At 68.8% G+C, this 21,787-nt stretch overlaps 5 protein-coding genes across 5 annotated transcripts; 3 read left to right on the forward strand and 2 right to left on the reverse strand.

Moving 5' to 3' along the window:
- Positions 1-250: 250 nt before the first annotated feature.
- Positions 251-3,756, forward strand: RHOBADRAFT_51763 (uncharacterized protein; the record flags this gene model as incomplete). Its single annotated transcript, XM_018416002.1, has 6 exons — positions 251-361; positions 636-728; positions 789-1,158; positions 1,241-2,917; positions 3,054-3,528; positions 3,648-3,756. The coding sequence occupies 6 exons, from the start codon at positions 251-253 to the stop codon at positions 3,754-3,756; spliced, it is 2,835 nt and encodes a 944-aa protein (XP_018272815.1).
- A 549-nt stretch (positions 3,757-4,305) lies between these two features.
- On the reverse strand, positions 4,306-5,803 carry RHOBADRAFT_41977 (uncharacterized protein; the record flags this gene model as incomplete). Its single annotated transcript, XM_018413988.1, has 6 exons — positions 4,306-4,556; positions 4,637-4,819; positions 4,902-5,192; positions 5,264-5,410; positions 5,476-5,611; positions 5,735-5,803. The coding sequence occupies 6 exons, from the start codon at positions 5,801-5,803 to the stop codon at positions 4,306-4,308; spliced, it is 1,077 nt and encodes a 358-aa protein (XP_018272816.1).
- A 685-nt stretch (positions 5,804-6,488) lies between these two features.
- Positions 6,489-9,001, forward strand: RHOBADRAFT_51764 (uncharacterized protein; the record flags this gene model as incomplete). The annotated part of the gene is made up of 7 exons (XM_018416003.1): positions 6,489-7,150; positions 7,217-7,282; positions 7,352-7,617; positions 7,708-8,121; positions 8,216-8,274; positions 8,377-8,505; positions 8,618-9,001. 7 exons carry the CDS (start codon positions 6,489-6,491, stop codon positions 8,999-9,001), a joined length of 1,980 nt encoding a protein of 659 aa, XP_018272817.1.
- A 4,540-nt stretch (positions 9,002-13,541) lies between these two features.
- RHOBADRAFT_8658 (uncharacterized protein) lies at positions 13,542-14,233 on the forward strand (the record flags this gene model as incomplete). The annotated part of the gene is made up of 3 exons (XM_018419224.1): positions 13,542-13,593; positions 13,767-13,836; positions 13,999-14,233. Coding segments are annotated over 3 exons (357 nt in total), but the record flags the coding sequence as incomplete, so codon positions are not given.
- Positions 14,234-14,948: 715 nt separating this feature from the next.
- RHOBADRAFT_51766 (uncharacterized protein) lies at positions 14,949-19,846 on the reverse strand (the record flags this gene model as incomplete). The annotated part of the gene is made up of 4 exons (XM_018416004.1): positions 14,949-16,316; positions 16,405-18,195; positions 18,269-18,371; positions 18,480-19,846. The coding sequence occupies 4 exons, from the start codon at positions 19,844-19,846 to the stop codon at positions 15,039-15,041; spliced, it is 4,539 nt and encodes a 1,512-aa protein (XP_018272819.1). The 3' UTR covers positions 14,949-15,038.
- Between the last annotated feature and the right edge of the window lie 1,941 nt (positions 19,847-21,787).

Here is a 21,787-nt window from a genome sequence, read left to right on the forward strand (position 1 = left end):
TTGGTACCTAGCTCCTCACAGCTCTCTGAGCAGAGCGTGGCGAGTTGCTCGTCGTCGTCAACGGTCTCATCGTGTCGGCGGCTCTCGTCTCTGTACCTCGCCAACGCAGCTCTGCGGTCGCCTGCTCGGCCTATACAGCACTACTACAGCACTTCAGCTCCCCCGCCGACCCCAGCGCACCCCTCCTCGAGCTGTCCCCAGCTCGTTCGCCTCCCTCCCTCAACTCGGCTCGACCCGCCTCAGCCTCGCCATGTCGGACGCAGTCAAGGCCGTCGTCGATGCTCTCACCGTCCTGTACTCCAACCCGGACCGTGACGCAAAGGAGAAGGCCAACGTGTGGCTGGGCGACTTTCAGAAGAGCGTGCGTCCGACTTCATCTTGGTCCGGTCCTCCCTTTCTAGCGAGGGCTCTGGGGAGCGAGCGGGCAGGTGCAGCGCGGTCATGGAGGAGTCTGGTGTGCTTCGTGTCGAGCGGTGGGCCGCTGCGCTTGGCACGTCGTCCAGTCGGTGCCTTCCCCGCCTGGCGCAACGGGATGGAGCTGCAGCGGGTCAGGCGAGGCGCGGCGAGGGCGAGCGCATGTCGCAGTGTCTCTACGATACTTGAAACTGACTGTCTTGCGATCCCCACCCGCGCAGAACGAGGCGTGGGCGACGTCGCAGCTCATCCTGTTCGCACCAGACGCACCTGTCGAGCCCAAACTCTTTGCGGCGCAGACTTTCCGCACCAAGGTGCGCTCCCACCTCCTTCACCTCTCAAAGACATCGACTGACCAGGAGACGCACCCGCAGATCACCTACGACCTGCACCAGCTCCCGGACGAGCACCTCCTCCCCCTCCGCGACTCGCTCCTCACCGCCCTGCGACAATTCTCGTCCGGCCCTCGCGTCATCCTCACCCAGATCTGCATCGCCCTCGCCGACCTCGCCCTCCAGCTGTCGCCGCAACAGTGGAGCGACCCGGTCGCGGCCATGATCGACCAGTTCGGCAAGGAGCCCGACATGGCGGCCGCCCTGCTCGAGTACCTCCAGGTCCTCGCCGAGGAGTACAACAGCAACTTCAAGATCCAGGTCAAGCAGGAGTTCGGGCGCGAGGGCGCCAAGACGGCGCAGCGAGGCGAGCAGGTCATCGCGCTCCTGTCCATGTACGTGCAGGCGGCAGGTGCGTCTCTCCCTTCTCTTTCTCTGTCCTTCGTCGTCGCCTACTCGAGAGCATCGAGATTGACAATCACGCACGCACGCAGGGATCACGCCGCAGCTGCAGAACCAGTGCTACCAGACGCTCGGCGCGTGGCTGAGGACGGGCCAGATCCGGTCGGCGTCGCTCGCCGGCGCACCGATCCTCGCCGCCGCCTTCTCGGCCCTGTCGCACGACGAGCTGTTCGACGCGGCCGTCGACGTCCTCGTCGACATTATCCACGAGACGATGGAGCTCCAGGAGAACGTCGCCGTCATCCAGGAGATCGTCCCGCGGTTGACGGCGCTCGGGCCCAACCTCGCCGACCCGGCGACGCTCGACGACGAGGACAAGATGCGCGGCTACTGCCGGGTCCTCGTCGAGGCCGGCGAGTGGTACGAGCCTTTGATCGTCCAGCACCCGGCGTCGTTCCTCCCGCTCGTCGAGCTCATCAAGCAGTGCGCCGCGTACCAAGAGCTCGAGGTGGTCGGCATCACGCTCAACTTCTGGTACCGCCTCGCCAAGGGCATCCTCAAGGTGGGCCCGAGCCCGGCGCTCGAGCCGCTCGTGCGCGTCTTTGCCGACCTCGTCGGGATCGTCATCGGCCACCTGCACTACCCGGACGAGGCGAGCCAGCTCAGCGGCGAGGACCGCGACACGTTCCGCGACTTTCGGTACAAGATCGGCGACACGCTCAAGGACTGCTGCGAGGTGCTCGGCTCGGGCCCGTGCCTGCAGCAGGCGTACGACATCATCTCGCGCGCGGTCGCCGCCGGCGACGCCGTCAAGTGGCAAGACGTCGAGGCGCCCCTGTTCTCGATGCGGTCGATGGGCTCCAAGATCGACGTGCGCGACAACGACCTCGTGCCGCGCATCATGGAGATGCTGCCCAAGCTCCCGCCGCACCCGCGCATCCGCTACGCCGCCATCCTCGTCATCGGCCGGTACACGCACTGGACGCAGCAGCACCCGGAGCACATCCAGTTCCAGCTCCCGTACGTGTCGGCCGGCTTCGACGAGTCGGACCCCGAGGTCCTCGCCGCCGCGTCGCAGACGATGAAGTACCTGTGCAAGGACTGCGCCGAGCACCTCGTCCCGTTCCTGCCTCAGCTCCACACCTTTATCCAGTCGGTGTCGGCCAAGCTCAACGGCGAGGACCTGCTCGACCTGTCGGCCGCCATCGCCCACATCCTCCAGGCCATGCCGCCCGCCGACGTCGCCCAGGCCCTGTCGACGTTCGTCATGCCCAACATCGAGCTTGCGCACGGCGTCGCGACGCAGGAGCAGCCGGCGTCCAAGGACCAGCTGCGCAAGGTGACCGACGCCCTCGAGCGCGTCGACGTCTACCTCGCCATCATCGGCCCGCTCCCCGAGGGCCAGGGCGGCCTCCCTGCCTCGTGCGCCGCAACGTGCCAGCAAGTGTGGGCCGTCCTCGACGCCCTCATCGCGCGGTACGGCTCGGTCGCGTCCATCGCCAACCGCGCCTGCATCGCCATCCGGCGCGGCCTCGTCTTCTTCGGCGACCTCGCGTTCGCCGTCGCGCCCGCCGTCCTCGAGCGCCTCGCGACCGCGTTCGAGCAGGCCCCGGCGAGCGACTACCTGTGGATCACGGGCAAGCTCGTGCAGCAGTTTGCGGCACGCGGCGACGCGGCGTTCAGCGCGGCGGTCAAGGGCGCGTTCGAGCGCGAGAGCGGCCGGCTGTTTGAGCTGCTGCAGTCGACGCCGCCGGCGCAGGTGCCCGACAGTGCGTCCCTCGTGTCTCCCTCGTCGTCGCCGTCGTCGAGACACGCGCACTGACCTTCTTCCACTTCCTCCTCCCTCTCTCGCTCCCTTTCCTCTCTACTTTCTCGCCTGACTCGCCTCTCCCTCACGCCGAGCAGTCCTCGACGACTACGTACACCTCGTCCAAGCGCTCGCCGACTCGATGCCCGACCACATTCTCCTCTCGCCCGCCTTCCCCTCGGCCTTCCAGTCGACCTTGACGACCCTCACCCTCCCCTCGGTCCGTGTCGTCCTCGACGCCCTCGACACGGTGCGCGCCATTGTCGGGCACGACGCCCTGCACGACCCGTCGGACCAGTACCTGTCGCCCGCCCAGCTCGCCGCCTTCCCGTCGTACGCCGCGTCGATCCGGGCCGTCGTCGAGGCGAACGCGACCCAGCTCGTGCAGCTCCTCCTCGACGTCCTCGTCGGTGGCGGCGAGGACGAGCCCCACAACGTCCTCACCATCCTGCGCCTCTTGTCGATCCAGTTCCCGGCCGTCCTCGCCCAGACGGTGCCGGCCGCGGTCGAGCACCTCCCGCAGCGAGCGGCGGGCGCAGACGAGAAGCAGGAGTTCTTGCAGCGGTTCTCGTCGTGCGTCCCTGTTCCTCTTTCCTCCTCTTTCCTCGTCTCGCGACGTCGTCGCAGTTGCCTGACCTCTCATCTCTCCCCTCCCCTCCCTCTCACCCTCGCCCTGCGTCTCCCACTCGCAGCGCCATCTCGAGCCAGAACGCCAACCAGGTCAAGGACGCCTTCACGTGGCTTCTGCGCACCTCGCGACGGAGCTACGACCGGGCGCGCGTCCTGCAGGACCGGGCGTGAGCGACCTAGTCGGCCGGCCGTGCGGGCTCGAGCGGGTTCGCCGTGTGGCACACGTCGAGGGCGTCGAGGGCGTCGAGCGTGTCGTGGTGGAGCGTGGAGGACCGACGAGCGCGGGTCGAGAGAGGGAGGAGCGGGATCTCGTAGATGCGTCGGCGGCGGCGAGGGCAGGTCAAGTGCTGGCCTGGCGCCTCGCGCACCCCAAGCTCGTCGTGCCCTCGACGAGCGACTAATACTACCACGTCGTCATGTCTCTGCGTGAGCGAGGAGAGACGCAGAGAGTGCGAGCGCGAAAGCGAGAGAACGACTCGTCCGATCTCGGCTGTGCAGCCTCGCCACCCTGCTGCGGTACGTCGTGCTCTCGAGCAGGCAGAGCAAGAGCTAGCTGGACTGCGAGGATGCGACAGCTTGCGACGTGAGCAGGACCTGGCTCGCCTGACGCTCAGGCCGCGAGAGAAGTGACCGTCGACCTTCTCAAATTGAATCGCTCGCTCTCTCGGGTCGAATGCGGCGCAAAGGCAGTTCACTGCAGCATGACAGCCTCGCTGCGACTCATGAGCTCCCGACCAAGCGCCTCACGTCCCACCACGTCGCCTTCCTCGCCTCGGGAGCGTGCGCGTTGTCGAGCCGGAACGTGACCTGGACGACCTCGGCGACGGGCGCCTTGCCGTGCGCGAGGAGGTACCGCGCTTGGTGCCACTTGAGCGTGAAGGTCGTCTTGACGAGGCGGTGGGACGAGTCGTGGTGGCGGGAGAGGAGGGTCCAGGTGTCGACCGAGGACGAGGAGGCGGACAAGGGGTACGCTGCAACGACGAAGGTGAGCACTCGTCCGGACCAGACTCGTGACGGACGCTCGAGAGGTAGAGGAAAGCGAGAGACGCACGTCGAGGGTCTTCCACGGGGCAGTCGACGACGTTGAGCAGTTGGAGGTCGCCTCCCGGGAGGAAGAACGCGTGGCTCTGCAGATGGCCGACCTTGACGGGCCGCCAGACGCCCTTGAGCCGCACGTCGACGGCGAGCGTGCGTCGGCTCGGCGCCGACGGCGACTTGTCGGATAAATAGCCGCCTGCGACGACGAAGGAAACAAGGGGGTCAGTGCGCATGCACGATTCAGGGCAGGCTCGTCGAGAGAACGTTTGAGGACGTACCGAGGTGCATCTCGATCGTCTGGTCGTGGAACCCATGGTCACGGAACTTGACGCCGGCGTCCTCTCGCTCGAGAAAGGCGAGGATGCGCTCGGCGAGAGCTGCGGGCGCCGACGACGGGTACTGCGGGACCTTTGGCGGGCCCTCGACACCGTACGCTGGAGGGGGTGAGGCCGAGTATGGTGGTGCGGGAGCGGAGGAGGGGCTGGGAGCGATGTACGACGTGTCGTTGCTCGCGTGCGGGACAAAATCGGCTCCGAGGCCGTCTCGCCGCTCGGGGCACGTCTTGCGCGCTGTGTGTCGAGACGACTAGAGTCAGACGCTGCTCGAGCGGGGTGTGAGAGACGGAGAAGAGGAGACGGACCTTGAACGGCCGCATGAAAGCTCACGTGCAGCTGCCCCGTGGGCCCGCAGTCTCTGCCCGTCAGCTGCCACTGCGCCTCTGCCACCGCGCGCTTGAAGCTCGGGTCCTTCTCGGCATGCGTGTTGCGCTCAACCCAGAGATCTCGAGCTGCGTAACGAGGGAGGGGAGCCGTCAGGGAGGGCTCGAGTGAGGAGAGGAGGCTCGAGACGCACCGCCTGCGAACGTCGTAAAGTTGCGGCCTGGACCAGTCCGCGAGGTCGGCGTCGTGAGAAAGGGCACGACGCTGTTGCCGAGGAAGATGTTGACGAGCGTGTCGGTGCGCTCGATGTCGAGTTTAGGCGGCTCCCACTGGCCGTTGTAAGCTGCGGTCGAGGACACCGTCAGGTGTGCACGCTCGTGCAGGAAGAGAGAGAGGCACGTGCAGCCAATGCGTGCAGCGGAAGACCAGGTTCGGCTTGCGCCTGGGACGACGTTGCTCCAGTCGGCGGATTCGTCGAGCTTGTCGACGAGGAGGGCGAAGCGGCTGAGCTCGAGAGCCATGCGCGCACCAGCTGCAGAGTGGCTGAACTCGGCTCGATGATGACAGCTCTGTGGCGAGCAGCGAAAAGCAGAAGCGCAGCGTCCAGCTTGAAAGCAAAGGTGCGAGGGACCGGGCGGAGGAGCCGGCGTCGCCCGTGGGGAAGACGGACGCGGAGCTGCGCGGCGTCCCCGAGGCGGTTGAAGAGGACAGGAGAGGCCAGAGGCGCAAGCGCGGACCGGACAGCTGCATGCCGACGCTCGGTCGCGCTCGCGAGAGCGAGCGAGGAGGGCGCTCGGCGGCGCAGCGCAGGAGCAGGGCGACAGCTTGCGGCGCGGCAGATAATAACGCGGATGCGTTTGAGCGAACCCGAGTGCGCGCGCGCAGCAGCCGTGGATGCTGGAAGCGGAGCGAGAGCGCCAAGACAGAGAGGCTGCGAGGAGCGGCTCGTCCTCGCCCTTGCTCGACCACCCGCCGCTCTGAGCTATAGCGACGACCGGCTGTACACGCCTGGCACACACCTGCACAGCCGACGTCGCAACACGCCCGCCCCGCCAGCCGCGACACGGCCCCGCCGCTCAACAAGCGCGCCTTCATCAGCTTCTCGAGGCTCGCCGCGTCCACGCCTCGCCGTCCACCACCCCAGCCTGTCTGGTGCGACCGTGCAACTCGACACAAGACCAGTCGAGCACCCGATCGACGCCCGCGATGCTCCCGCCAACTCCCCTTCCCTTCCCTCACCTCGTCGCCCTCCTCCTCTCGGCCCTCGCGGCGACAGCTTCGACCGCCGCCCCATCGCCCAGCCCCACTCACCCGTCCACCGCCACTCTTCGCTCTGCCGTGCCCAGCCTCGAGCAACCCGCACCCGAGGCGACCGCCGCACGACCCGCACCACCAGGCGGCATCCACCTCCCCTTGCACCGCCGCAACGGCCACCTCCACCACCTGTCGCGCCGCAGCCGCGCCGACCAGGAGGACATCGTGCGCAGCTGGGCCGTCCGAGAGCGCGGCCGCCTCCTCGGCAAGTACGGCCAGAGCGAGGCGCGCCTCCGCAGGCGAGACGGCGCGGTCGCGGCGTCGCAAAGTCCGGTCGGCGTCGAGGCACGGCGACGAGGTGTCGAGGGCGGCGAGGCGGCGGCACTTGAGCGGCGGCAGTTCGGCGTCGGCGGGGCCCTCAGCAGCCGCACGACGGCGAGCACGACGACGTCGGCCACGGCGTTCCGCACGGCCGGGTTCGGCACGGCGACGAGTGGGACCGACAGCGGGAGCGGGTCATCGACGTCGTCTGGCACCAAGACGGCGCCGACGAGGATCCCGACCCAGTCCTCGTCGGTCGGCGAGGTGCATCTCGTCAACTACGATGCCGACCTGTGCGTCCCACGTCTCGCCCCCGCTTCCCTTGAGCGCCCCATCCTGACGCCCCGTGTTCTCTGCAGGTCCTACTACGCGCCCATAGGCATCGGCGTGCCGGCGCAGTACCTCAACTGCATCCTCGACACTGGGTGCGTCCCTCGCCTTTCTCTCTCGAGCTGTCCTCCCGAACAAGCCCTCACGCTGCCTCTCGCCTGCAGCTCGGCCGACCTGTGGGTCGCCTCGGACTACTGCTCGTCCGACGACGGCTGCTCGTCGACGATCCCGCTCTACAACTCGACCCTGTCGACGACGGCGCTCGACATGAACACGTCCTTCTCGGTCAAGTACGGCTCGGGCTCGGCCCAGGGCGAGATCTTCCAGGACTACGTGTCGTTCGCCGGGTACAACGTCAGCAGCCAGGCGTTTGCGCTCGTCGAGAGCGTCAGCGAGACGATCCTCGGCGGCGAGATCAGCGGGCTCATGGGTGCGTCGGCCGTCCTCTTTCGCCCGTCATCCGGTGTCGCACGAGACTCGGGACTGACGATCTCGATCCTGTTGTCCGCCGTCCGCGCAGGCCTCGGGTGGCAGCCTCTCGCCGCGTCGTCCGTCACGCCCTTCTGGCAGAACCTGTACCAGGCCAACGCCCTGCCCTTCCCCGGCTTCGGCGTCTCGCTCACGCGGTACATCGACGTCGCCAACGCGTCGGCGGTCGAGCCGGGCGGGTCCCTCACGTTCGGCTACCTCAACGCGTCGCTGTACTCGAGCGAGATCAACTACCTCGACATCCCGGCCGGCATGGAGAGCTACTGGGTCGTGCGCATGGACGCGGTCGCCGTCAACGGCACCAACGCGACGAGCTGGGCCCAGGGCGACGGCCAGATGGTCGCGATCGACACGGGCACGACCCTCATCGGCGGGCCGCGAGACGTCGTCGCGAGCGTGTACGCCCAGGTCGAGGGCGCAAAGGCGGCGACGGGCAACTACAACGGTGCGTCAGAGACGTTTCTCTTGCTCTGGCGGGCACTCGTGGTCCGCCTGGCTCTGGGTCCCACCCTGACGCACATCCTCTTCCCCTCGCGCAGGCTACTACTCGTACCCGTGCGACAACAACGTGTCCATCGCGCTCACCTTTGGCAACATCGTGCGTCCCCTTCTCTCTCTCCGTCTCTCTTGCCGCCGTCGCCGTCGTCGACAGCTCCTGACCTCGCCCCACCCATTCTCTCCCTCTCTCGCTCTCCCGCAGACGTACAACATGTCGGCCGTCGACTTTAACCTCGGCCCGTTCGGCATCGACGCCGAGACGAACCGCTCGACGTGCCTCGGCGCCTTCTTCAACCTCAACTTTGGCAGCGGGAGCAAGATCAGCTGGGTCGTGCGTCGGCTCGGTCCCCTCCTCTCTTCCGCCTTGAGCCCTTCGTTCATGCCGGCAAGATGAACTTGTCGACGAGGTTCCGTACTGACACGCATCTCTCCCTGTCGCGCAGGTCGGTGCTGCCTTCCTCAAGAACGTCTACTCGGTGTACCGCGCCTCGCCTCCCTCGGTCGGCTTTGCCCTGCCGCCCAACTCGACCTCGGCCCGCCTTCCGTCGTTCCCGAGCAACTCGTCCGACCCTGCGCACGACGGCAACCTCACGGTCGCACCAGCCGGCATCTACGGCCCATCTGGCGGTGTGAGCCTGCGGACGACGCTGGTGCCGGCCAACACGGTGACGACGGCGGTGCAGGCGGGAGGAAGCGTCGGCCAGGTGCCGAGCAGTGGAGCGGCCGCGAGGTTCGGGAGAGCGAGCTGGGCGGTGCTGGGCGTCGCGACGGCGGCGGGCCTGCACCTCGTTGGAGCGGCGGCGGTCGGGCCTGCTGGATGGGCATGACGATGGGGGGCTTCTCACGGGCGAGGGACAGACACTGGTGACTCGGTACAGTATTCGCAATCGCATTCTCCTTCACCAGCGCTGCACCGTCGAGACCGGGCGAGCCCAGGCGTTCGAGGAGGAGCAAGTGGAAAGCCGCCCTCTCTTCACGAGCCGATTCGTGCCACTCCTTGTTGCGTCAGCTTTCGTACACCCTCCCTGTAGCACTCGAGAGCGCGCGAGAGCGTGAGAGCTCGACTTGCGTCGCGCGAATCTCATCTGGCGACCGACACCGCCTCGCTCTCTCATCCTCACACAGCACGCTCAGTGGCTTGCAGAACCAGCGCAGCCAGCTCCTGGTGCCTTTGTCCACCCTCGACGAGCGGCGCACATCGCCTCGCGGCCCTCGCTCCTCCCGCTCGACCCCACTCCACCGCGACCCGGCACCCTCGCTCAACTCGCCCAGCACACCGACAGCACGCGATGCCGGCCCCGCGCAAGAGCACTTTCTCGTCCCTCGCCTCGACGACCGACCATGCGCGCCTGCCGGACGCCCTCGTCGAGTGGGTCAAGGCGCAACCCGGTGTCGCCGAGGCCAAGAGCAGCGTCGCAGGACTGGACGACCTCAAGGACGGCGCGGTCCTCGCCAAGGTGCTTCTCGACATGTGCGTCAACCTCCCTCCCCTTCTCATCCCGCGACGCGAGCCGACGACGAGGACCGCCCCCACAGCGACCCGGACCACTTCCGCCTCGTCTCGACCTCGGCCGCCAACGCCAAAGCGCTGTCCGAGAACTGGGTCCTGCGGTTCAACAACCTCAAGCGCGAGTACAAGCTCGTCGTGCGCTACTTCGAGTGCGTGTCTCTCCCTCTCCTCGACCCACGAGAAGTGACGGCTCAGCTCGCTCGCGCGCCTACAGGGACGTCCTGCACTCGTCGACCGCGGCGCTCCTCACGCCCAACCTCCAGCTCGTCGCCAAGAACGATGCGCTCGACAGCGACGACGAGGTGTGCAAGCTCATCGGCCTCGTGCTCGCCCTCTCGGTCCAGGTGCGCCCCGCTCCCACCTCTCTACTCTCCCTCGCCGACTCCCTTGACGTCCTTTGTCCGCACGGCGCGCAGTCCGACCTCAAGGAGCAGCACATCGCCCGCATCCAGAGCCTCGACGAGTGGGTCCAGCGCGAGTTGATGTACTCGATCGAGCAGGTCATGAGCAAGGTCCGGCCGGCCGACATACGCGAGGAGGGCGAGGACGACGAAGAGGAGTGCGTCGCCAGTCTCTCTTCACTACTTTCCTGTCGCCGGCCTGACCAGATGAGCCTCGCCCGCAGCGAGTTCTACGAGTTGCGCCACGAGAAGTCGCGGGTCATGCACGACAAAGAGGCGCTCCAGGTCGTGTACGAGGACCTGGTCGAGCAGTTCAACGCCCTCAAGGACGAGCATGTGCGTCGTCTCTCTCTCCCTCTCGCAGCCTTGTGCCTCGTCGACGGCACTTACCTTTTTGAACGTGCACCCGCAGGAGGAGACGCTCGGTAAGCTCGCCGAGAGCGAGGCCAAGGTCGACGAGTCGGCCGTCAAGGTGCAGCAGGACAAGTCGGAGCGCAGCGAGCAGGCGTACAAGGCCGAGATTGATCGGCTGCGAGGCGAGCTGTGCGTCCCTCTTTCACTCTCTCGAGCAGTCTCGCCTTGTGGCGGCCCTGACTCTGGCGCGCACCCGCAGGCAGAAGACGGAGAACCAGCTCGGCGAGGTGGAGCAGGTTGTCGAGCGACAGACGTCCCTCCTCGAGGACCTCGGCCGCAAGGTCCGCCCTGTCCCTCACCAGCCTCTCGTCCCGACTCCTCGCTCACGCTGTTGGCCCCCTCCCGCAGGTGGACGACCTCACACCCCGAGCCGAGGAGGCCGCACGGCTCAAGGACCAGATGGACGAGTACCGCCACGCGAGCGAGAAGGCCAAGAAGCAGGAGAACGTCATCGACAAGTACCGCAAGAAGCTCGAGGAGGCGGGCGAGACGAGGAGGATGCTCAAGGTGCGCCCGCGGCTCGTCATTCTCTTCCCTTTCCGTCAGGCAAGGTGGAGCGACTGACACGTGGTCCATGTGCGCAGACGCTCGAGGAGCAGAACGCCGACCTGCTCGACAAGTACGCCGCGCTCGAGGACGAGCACGCCAAGCTCGCCACGTTCAAGCCCCTCATGGACTCGTACAAGACCAAGCTCGACACGCTCGAGGTCCAGTCGTCGGCGCACCAGCGCGAGGCGACCGCGCTCCGGGTCGAGCTCGAGCGCGCGAGGGACAAGCTCGCCGCGAGCGAGGAGGGCCGGGCCAAGGACCGCGAGGCGCTCGTGCTCTTTGAAGAGCGGGTCAAGGAGCTCGAGCTCGGGCAAGGGGCGAAGAAGGGTGCGCGGCGAGGCGGTGCAGGAGAGGGAGACGACGAGGACGACGAGGGAGGAGGAGTCGGCCACGAGCTCGACGACGCCCTGAGCGGCACGACGACGACCGACCTCAAGCTCCAGGTGCGGCGCCTGCAGCGCGAGCTTGACCGCGCCCGAGGCGACCAGGCCGACTCGTCGCGGCTCGTCGTCCTCGAGAACCTGCTCGACGACGCGAACCGCATGAAGCGGCGGTACGAGGGCGACTACCTCAAGGAGCACCGCGACAAGCTCGTCCTCGGCGCGAGGCTCGAGGAGATCATGAGCGGCAGGTCCAAGCTCGGCGACGGGTGCGTCCCTCTCCTCTCTCTCGCGAGCGCACGGACCCTGCGACAGGTCCTGACTCGCCCTTCCCCCCTCGTCTCGCAGGCCCGAAGCAGCACTCGCCCTTCGACAGCGCCTCAACGAGGTGGTCGACGAGCTCGACGCGGCAAGGCGCGAGCTCGCCGAGCTCGAGGTCAAGGCGGCGTCGCAGGAGCGCGAGCTCACCATCGCCAAGTCGGACCGTGCGTCCCCTGCCTCTTCCTCGAGTCCCTCTCCTCGCCCAGGCCTGACCCTCGTCGTCCTCGCAGTCACCCTCGTCGACAAGTCGCAGCGCGACATCCTCACCTCATTGCGCGCATCCGTCTCGAGCGAGAAGGACGCCCTCGCCGCCGAGCTCGACCGCGCGCAAAAGGCGCTGCGCGACGCCGAGGACAGGGCGCGCGCGCACGGCGAGCAGCTCAACGCGCTCCTCGTCGACAAGGTGCGGCTGCAGGGCGACGGGATCGAGCAGAGGGAGCGGGCGCTCGAGCGGGAGAGGGAAAACGGGTGCGCTCGAGCCGGTCCTCTTTCGCGCTCGAGTCGGTCCTCGTCACTGACTCTGCCCGGTTGTTGTTTGTCTTTGACGCACACAGCGACCTACGAGCGTCGGAAAAGGGCGCGTCCACCTCGGCCGCCGACGCCGCACGCCTCGCCGCGCTCGAGAAGGAGGTCGCCGACCAGGCCGACACGGTCCGCGAGCAGCAGGACAAGATCCAGAAGATGAAGACGGTGCGTCCTCTCTCTCTCTCTCTCTGTCGGGGCGACTGCGAGGGGAGGTGAACTCACGAGCCTTGCGCGAGCAGTTCATCCGGGACCAGGACCGCATGCTCAGGAAGGCGGCCGAGGCCGACAAGGAGGTGCGCCCCCTCTCTCCCTCTCTCCCCCTCTCGTACCCTTACTGACGTACCTCATGCCCGCAGAGCGAGGTCGAGGAGCTGCGGCAGCAGAAGGGTCAGCTCGAGGACGACCTGCAGCGGTCCAAGGTGCGTCCCTCGCCCTCTCTCTCTTCCCCCCTCCTCGTCCTCTTGAACTGACTGCTCTTTCCATTTCTCCCTCGCCCCTCGTCTTCCTCGGTCCTCGCAGACGCACCTCGCCGAGCTCGAGCTCACGTACAAGCGCGAGCACCAGCTCATGCTCTCGGCGTGGCACGACCTCGGCCTGCGCACGATGCGCGAGCGCCTCGCCGACGGCACGGCGTCGTCGTCGTTGTCGACGTCGGCGGGCCCGAGGACGTACCAGCCGCAGTCGTGGCTGAGCCAGCAGAGGGCGAGGGCGAACGGGAGGGGGTTGGTGCGTCGCCTCTCTCCTTTTCCCTTTCCTGCCCTCCCTCGCGACTGACCTCGCTCTCGCGTGCGTAGAGGAACATGTGACGAGTGTGTGCAGCTGTGATACCCCTCTTTGCCCTTGCGATACCCCGTCGTCGCCGTCGTCGTCGACCTCGCATCCTCGTCGAGTCGAGCGCGTCCCTGCATTGCCAGTCATTTCTCTCTCGCGCGCACTCGGTGTGTGACTGTGTGAGAGACGAGCGTGTGCGGCCAGCGAGGCAGTCTGTGGTCGAGAGCAGGAGCAGCTTCACCGCCACCGCCCGACTCGAGCTCGAGCAGGAGAGACGCGACTCTCTCGCCTCCATCACCCGCCGCCCACCCTCTAGCCACCTCCAAGCACCAGTGAGTCACCCTTCCAGCCCTGTACGCCCACCCAGGGAGGCGCAGCACCTTCCCTGCGTCCCCCTTGCCCCTCTCCCCGCCCGCGCCTTTTCGCCCGACCTCCCCACGCTCCACCCTCGTCCTCAGAGAGCCCTGACTGACTGTTGCCCACGTTTCCTACCGCAGTGAAGATCGAGCCTTGCTATGTCTGCGGTTCGCCGTGCTACCCCGGTCATGGTGCATCCCCCCTCATCTCTCCCTCCCCCTCTCCGAGCTCCGGCTCCGGCCTGCTCCCACTGTCCCGCTCGTGCTGCGGTTCTCGCACAGAGCTGCAGGCGAGAGGGTACCGACATGATGAAGGTCGGACCAGCCAAGGAGCGAGCGCTGACCTCGCACTCTCGCCCTCGCAGGCACCATGTTCGTGCGCAACGACGCCAAGTGCTTCCGCTTCTGCCGGTCCAAGTGCAGCAAGAACTTCAAGTGCGTCGTCTTGTCCGCCTCTCTCTTGCCCGAGCACGACCTGACCAAGCTCTCCCGCCCTCCCTCGTCCACCTCTCCCCCCGCCCCTCCCTCCGTCCCCGTACCGCCCTCGCGCCTCGCCCCGCCTCGCCTCGCCTTGCCGCACACACTCGCGACCCGCAGGATGAAGCGCAACCCGCGCAAGCTCAAGTGGACCAAGGCGTTCCGCAAGGCGGCGGGCAAGGAGATGACGGTCGACTCGACGCTCGCGTTCGAGAAGCGCCGCCACGTCCCGGTCGTGTACGACCGCGACCTCGTCCAGGCCACGGTCGCCGGCATGAAGCGCATCGCCGAGGTCAAGGCCCGTCGCGAGCGCGCCTTCTTCAAGGCGCGCATGGCGGCCGCCAAGGACGGCCAGATGACCAACGACTCGCTCGAGGTCACCCGGGCGTCGCACCTCTTGACGCCGGGCATCCAGGCGCCGAGCGACGAGACCAAGCGCGCCCTGACGGCGAGCCAGGTCCTCCTCGCCGCGCGCGCCGAGAAGAAGCGCGCGCGCCAGGAGGCCAACCTCAAGCGGCACCGTGCCACGGTCGGTTTCGAGGGCGGCGAGGACCTTGCCGGCGAGGGCGAGGACGGCGCGAGCGAGGGCGAGATGGACGAGGACAGCGAGGTCGAGGAGGCAGAGTTGTCGATGGCCGACGCGCTGCGCGAGGCCGACATGTCGATGGACGTCGAGGACGAGCAGCCCGCCGTCGCCAAAAAGGTGCGCGCGACCAAGGTCAAGGCCAAGAAGCAGAGCGCGCTCAAGAAGGGCGGCGGCATGTCGATGGGCATGGCCTGAGCGTCCTCGTCCCCTTTCCCTCATCGTCGTCGTCGTTATCCCTTGTTCTCTCGCGCACCTGCCTTTCCTCCCCCGCCGTTGTACTCTCTCTTGTTCTCGGGTAGACCATGCTGTCCCTGTACTGTACTAGCACTGTTCGGCCACCTCGCACTCTCTCTGTGTGCCCGGCTGAGAAATGCGAGAGCGAGAGCGAGAGCGAGAAGAGCAGGTCCGAGCGGGACGGCGAGCGAGAACCGGACTCGAGGGGACTGAGCGCACGCGAGAGAGAGAGAGAGAGCGACGCAGAGAGAGATAAGGACGCCACGACGGGCAAAGACTGTCTGCATATCGTGTAATGCTACACAAGCTCGCTCTCCCCCTCCCTGCTCGGCGGGCCCAACTACCGCTTCCTCCTCGGGAGGCCCTTGAACGGCCTCGACGACTCGTTGCCGCCGGGGCCCATGTTGAACAGGGCCCCTTGACCTGCCGCTGCAGGCTGCGCGCCAAAGGTGAACGGACCGCCGGCGCCGTTGGCTGCGGCGGGCGCGCCGAACATGGGCGGCGCAGCGCCTGGCGTGGACACGCCGAACGCGAACGGCGCCGCTGCGCCCGCTCCCGCTCCAGGCGACGGCGCCGGCGCGCCGAACGCGAACGGCGGCTGAGGTGCAGCGCCGGGCGTGGTCGGCTGCGAGGCGGGCGCCGGCTGGCCGAACGCGAAAGGCGACGACGCGCCGCCGGCGCCGTTCGACAGGGTCGAGCCCATGGCCGGCGCGGTTGAAGGGGCGCCGAAGCTGAAGGCGGACGGCGAGGCGGCCGGTGCGGGCGAGGCGGGTGCAGGCGAGGGCGACGCGCCGGCGCCAAACTGGAAGGCGGGCGTCGCTGCGCCGAAGCCTGCGGCCGGCGCCGAGCTCGTGCTCGAGCCGAACACGTTCGACGCTTGGGCTGGCGCGCCGAACGTGAAGGAGGGAGCCGCCGCCGCGCTCGAGCCGTTGGCGGACGACTGCGGGGCGCCGAAGTTGAAGGACGGGACGGCGGCGGGCGCAGGCGACGGCGGCGCAGGCGAGGGCGAGGGCGAGGCCCCGTTGCCGAAGGAGAAGGCCGGCTTCGACGCCGAGGCGGCGCCGCCGAACAGGCTTGGGCCAGTCGAGGTTGACGTGGCGGGCCCGCCGAACGGCGACGCGGGCTCCTTCTTCTCGGCGGCGCCGGCGCCGAAGCTGAAGGCACCTGACGCAGGAGCGGGCGCCTTGCCGAACAGCGACACCGCGGCGCCCGAGCCGCCGCTGCTGGCGCCGAACGCGAACGGCGAGGGTGCGGGCGCAGGGTTGGGCGGCGCCGGCGAGCCCTCGTCCTCCATGCCCGAGTCGCCCGCCTCGTCGGTCGTCGCAGCCGGGACCGGCGTCGGACCGAGGCTCGCGCCGAAAGTCGGCGCCGACGGGGCGTCCTTCTTGTCCTCGGCCTGCGGCGTCGCCGGCGTCGTGCCGAACTGGAAGGCAGGAGCGCCCGAGGTGGCGGCCCCAGGCGCAGGCGAACCAAAGCCGAAGGGGGTCGACGCGGCGGGCTTGTCGGCGGCGGGCGTGGACGTCGAAGAGGCGCCGAAGCTGAAAGCCGACGAGGAGGATGCGGTGGCGGGCTTCGCGGCGCCGAACGCGAACGGCGCGGTGGGAGGCGCGTCGTTCTTCTGCGAGGAAGAGTGTGGGAGAAGAGCGTCAGTACAGGGACGGAAGGAAGAGAAGGGGGAAGAGAAAGAGAGAGGGGCTCGAGCGCACCTCATCGACCTTCTTCTCGACCGGCTTCGGGTTGAGGTTGCCGAACGAGAACGATGGCGCCGCCTCCGACTCGTCGCCGCCCTTGTCCTCCTTGGTCTCCTTGACGGGCTGCGCGACGGGCGTGCCGAACACGAACGTGTTGGGGTTGGCGGCGCCGCTCGTCGACGAGCCGACCTCGGTCGGCTTGGTCGCCTTGTCGTCGTCCTTCTTGGCCGTCGCGGCGGCACCGAAGCTGAACGCCGGGACGGGCGGCGGCGCGCTGCCCTCCTTGTCCTTGACGATGTTGGCGAAGAAGTTGGGCTTGCTCGCGCCGGTGCCGGCCGTGCCGTCCGTCGCGACGCTGCTCGCGCGCGACGATGCGGCGTCGCCGAACGAGAAGGAGGGCTTGGGCGGCGCCGGCGACGGCTTGGCGAAGAAGTCGGACGCGGCGGGAGCTGCGGCTGCGGCGGTCGGCATTGCCTTGTCATCCTTCTTGTCGGTCGAGGTGGTGCTCGACGGCTGGAAGCTGAACGAGGGAACGGGAGGTGCGGCGGGCTTGGCGGTCGGGGCGCCGAACGAGAAGGCGGGCGCCGACTTAGGCTGCTCGGCGGCGGCGGAAGACGATGGAGGAGGTGCGCCGAGACGGCTGAGCAGGCTCGAGCCCGAGGCCGGCGCCGACTCGTCCTTCTTCTTGTCGTCGGCGGACGCAGTAGGGGCAGCGCCGGCACCGGGGCCAAAGGAGAAGTTGGCCGGGAACGGCATCTGGATCTTGCTCAGGGCGTCGTCGTCGAGCGGCGGCAGGTCCTCCTCCTTGGCGCTGAACACCTTGGCGCTCGTCTCGTGCTTGCGCGACGAGTGGTTCTTGCCCGGGCGGAGAGAGGAGCGGCCCGAGGCGGTCGAGGGCGCCGTGGACGGGAACGACGACGGGGCCGGGAACGAGATCTTGGCCGTCGCCGGGGCGGTCGACGACTCGCGCGACGGGACAGGCGGAGCGGGCGACGGCGACTTGGGCGGCGCCGAGCGGCCGGGCGACTTGGCCTTGGTGCGCTTGGGCGCGGGTGTCATCTCGGCGTCGTCCTCGTCCTGCTCGTCCTGCTCGTCGCGCTCCTCGACACGCGCACTGCGCGACGACTTGCGCGGCGTCGGTGCCGGCGAGGGCGACTTGGCGTTGGCGCCGGCCTTGGCCGACGACGTCGACGTGCGCGAGCTCGCGCGGGTCGAGCGCCTCGAGCCCGAGCCGGACGGCGTCGGCGGCTCGAGGAGGCGGTCCTTGCCCTTGCCCTTGTCCCTCGCCGACGACGACGCAGGCGCGCTCGGCTTCTTGGCGGCGCTGCGCGTGACGCGCCTCGGGCTGCGCAGCTCGTCGTCGTCGTCGCGCTCGCCGTACTCGCTCCCGCCGCCGCCGCGGTCCGAGCGCGACGCCCTCGTGCTCCCGCCGGCGCTGAACACGTCCGTGTCGCCCTCGCCGTCGTCGCTCATCATCGCGAGCTCGTCCATGCGCCGGCGGCGGTCGCGGCGGCGCTGCTCGCGGACGCGCTCGCGCTCGGCGTCCTCGGCACGCTCGCGCTCGCGCTCCTCGCGCTCCTGCTGGAGCAGCGCACGACGGCGCTCCTCGCGGGCGCGAAGGACGGCCTGCAGGCCCTTCTGCTGCGGGCGCGACGACGACGACGCGACCTCGGTCGGGTCGGCCGAGAGGCGCGCCGAGCGAGCGGCGTACGGGGTGGACGAGAGGATCGAGGGCGTGGTGGACGAGCGGGCGAGACGGCCGTTGCCCGAGTCGAGCGAGGTGGCCGGGACGTTGACGTGCTTGGACTGCAAGGCGGGAGCAAGGTTGGTCAGGTCGAGGAAGGAGAGGGAGAGCCCGACAGGTGGCACGAGGACGCACCCTGACGCTCGCACGCTTTGCGTCGCCCAACGGCGTCCTGCCCATGCCCTCGAGCACCTCGAGGATGCGCTCGGCCTCGTTCTTGGGGAGCGCCGGCGCCTCGCTGTTGACGTGTAGAGAACGTGCGTCAGGACTCGTCATCGCCTGTATGCGCCCGCGGCAGGGAAACTCGACGAGGACAAAGGACAGAGAGAGAGAGACAGGGACGCACGCAGCCTTCTCCTTCTCGAGCCGCTCGCGGCTCACGAGACCCTGGACAGGGTCCCACACGAGCTGCTTCTTCCTCGCGCGCTCGGCCCCACCGACACTGCCGCCCGCCATGCCCTGCTCGGCGCGCATCTCGACGTCGGCGACGCTCGCGCCCGACAGCGGGAAGCGCGGGCCAAGCGGGCTGCCGCCCATGGCGCGGGCGTACGGCCGCTTGAGCGTCGCGCCGGCGGCCGACCCGGACGCCGACGCGGCCGATGACAGGCCCTCGCGGAGCGAGAAGGACGACGTGAGGCCGGGCGAGGTGCCGCGCGGGAGCGTCGACGCGTACGGGAAGAGCGGGTGGCCGGTCGACCCGGCGGCCGACGAGGCCGAGAAGCCCGCGATGCTGCCGCCGGCGCCAGCGCCGACCGAGGGCGAGGGGCGGATGCGCGACGGGGCGAACGGCGAGCGCGACGACAGGCCGAACGGGTTCGACACGGCGCCGCTGCCGAGCGCCGACGACGGGTTGTTGAAGATGGCCGACGCCGACGTGGGCGACGGGGGCTGCGCGAGCTGGAACGCCGACATGGAGCCGGCGAGGCCGGTGCGCAGGGGCGACGGCGAGCGATTGCGCTGCTGGCGGGTCGCGAGCGACGCGGTCGTCGAGGGCGCAGGCGACGCGGCGCGGGTCGAGTGCCGGCCGAGGTTGGCGGCCGTGAGGAACGACGGCGACGAGGTGCCGCCGCTGCCAAGGGTCGACGCCGTGGTGGGCGGGAGGCGCAGGGTCGAGTGGCTCGACCTGCCACCCTGTGGCTGGGCAAAGGTCGACAGGGCCGACATGGACGAGGACGCGGGGAGGGGAGCTGGGCCCGACGAGAGCGGGTTGAGGCGCGGCGCGGCGAGGTTGTGCGACGTGTGGCTCCTTGACATGCCGTGCGTGTCCTTGGCGCGGACCTGGTCGAGCTCTGCGCGGACCTGGGCGAGCGACGAGGACGAGGACGCGGGGCCGGCGAGCTGCTTCGAGCTCGACGAGCGCGAGAGCATGCCGAGCATGCGGCCGGGCAGGCTGCGCACCTTGCCGAACAGGCCCTTGGACTGGGCAACCGGGCTCGGGTCGATGTGCGCCTCGTCGGCGCCGTGGTCGTGAGGAGCAGGGTCGACGTCGTCGTCGTCGTCGCCCGAGTCTGGCGCGAGCTGGGCGGCGGCGCGGGTGGCGACGCGGCGGGCGTAGGGCGAGTAGCCCGGGCCAGCACGACCGCCGATGGCGCCGAGCTGCTGCTGCTGCCTGGCGTGGCCGCGGGCGGGGGACCCGAGGTCGTTGGTGCGGGCGAGCGAGGCGAGGCGCGGGTGCTTGCCCGCCTGGGACGCGGCGGGCGAGTCGATGGCCATGGTGGGTGGCGTAGGTGCAGGGAGCACTCTGTCAGGAGAGCGCTAGCTGCCGAGCTGGAGCAGCGTGCGAGGTGGAGAAGACGACTGACCAGTTGGACGACGGCGGCGGGAGGAAAACCTTCACTCTCCTCACAGCGTCTCTCTGCGCTAGCCTGGTGGATGTCGAGCTGTGTGATGTACTCCTGCAACTGCAGCCCCCTCAACTCGACCCGAACGAGGAGGCAAGGGCGGCGCCTCGCTCGTCTCCTCCTCCTCGCCTCTCTCTCCCTCCGTCACCTCGCTCGCTCTGCTCCCAACAGCAGCAGCGCCACGTGCGATGGGCTCGCCGTGATCTACGCCGACCTTGGCACCAGATCTGCGCTGGCCCCGGACCTCTGCGCCCACTCGCGCGAGCCGACACCTTTTCCCGCTCAAGGCCGCCCTCGACGAGCTCTGCCTCGCCGGTACGGGCACGCGTTCTCGTTTCGGCCAGCTGGGCTACATTCGCGCTGCCCACACTGCCCGGCGGCAGCGCCGAGCTTTCTTCTCGCGAGGTGCGTCCTCACCTCTCGCCCTCCCCTCTCTCTCTCCCCCCCTGGCGGGCCGCTGACGTCTCTTCCTGTGCCCACAGCTCCGTCATGGTCTGCTCAACGACCGCCTTGCGCGCGCGCGCGGCCTTGCTCGTGGTTGCGCACCCTCGTCGCCGCCTCGGCTCGGCTCGACGCCGTTCGTCCTCGAGCCGGTCGCTGGTCGCGGCGCGAGTGGCTGCGACCTCGTCTCTTGCACCCTGTTCTCCCCCATCCCCTTCCCCTCCCCCGGCTTGTCTTAAGGCTCTCAGCAGAGATCACCTCGCCCGAACTCGGCCTCTCCCCCTCTGTCTCTCCTCACGAGGGCAGAGCAGGAGGTCGCAGCGTCGGTGCCGCAGGCCTCAGTTCCCTCTCAGGAACGGATTGCTGGGGATTGAGTCATAACGAGCCCAGATGGACCCCGCGCCGACAGAGCTCGCGCTGTTCCTCGCCGCCGGCTCGCCTCTCTTCCGGGAGGGCGGGTCCTGGGCTTCCTCGTCGCGCCTCGGCGCCAACTGGACGCCCTTATGGGGTGCGCTAGGGCGTCGGTGGAAGGGCACGAGGAGGCTGTGGTGGGACGGTGCGGCTCGCGTGGCGCACAGACCCTTGTCGTAGTCTCCCGCGCCTCGAGTTTTGGAACGTCGCCTCTTCTTCCCTCCAGCGTCTCCTCTCTCTGCTCGTCCCGGTGCTGCTGCTTCTCTGCTTCTGCTTCTCGGACGGCGACGAGGTCGGCTCTGTCGCCTCGGCTCGCCCCCGACGCTTCGCCGTCGGCCTCCTCTGCCCGCTCGCACCTCGTCCGTGATCGGTCCGTCGCTCGCTCCTGTCCGGCATCTGCGGTCGTTCGCCACCTGCACGCGCAGCACCCGCGCTAAACGCGCCGCACGATCGGGTGCCTCCTCGGCGCCGGCGAGCGTACGGACTTTCCGTCGTCCGCTTCTGTCGCCGCGAGCAACGGGTGCGTCCTCGCCGTCGTTTCGACGCCCTCTTTTCTTCCTGAAGCTCACTCGACACTATCAGCAGGTCGACATGGCGAGCCAGGCGTCCCTCGCTTCGTCAGACGCGTCGTTCTGGAGCACCACCTCGAGCACCGAGCAGCCGCCGTCGTCGGATTCGCCACGCCCTTCCCTCGACAACCGCCCGAGCAGCGTTCGCTCTTCAGCCTCGACAGCAAGCCCGTCTCGCCGCACCCCGACTCGCGAGCAGGACGACGACGACGCCCGCTCGACCACCTCGACCGTGAGCGACGCTCGGTCCTCCTTCAGCAACCACGACGACGGCGACCAGACCGCCACGCCTCGCCGCGCACCGTCCCCGCCGACCTCGTCGACGCCTGTCCCGCCTGTCCCGTCTCGAGCCAGGTCGGCGAGGTCCGAGACGAGCGAGACGGCCGTCGAGC

The sequence above is a fragment of the Rhodotorula graminis genome (genome assembly GCF_001329695.1).
Source record: "Rhodotorula graminis WP1 unplaced genomic scaffold RHOBAscaffold_3, whole genome shotgun sequence".
In the NCBI taxonomy this organism is placed as follows: Eukaryota; Fungi; Basidiomycota; class Microbotryomycetes; order Sporidiobolales; family Sporidiobolaceae; genus Rhodotorula; species Rhodotorula graminis.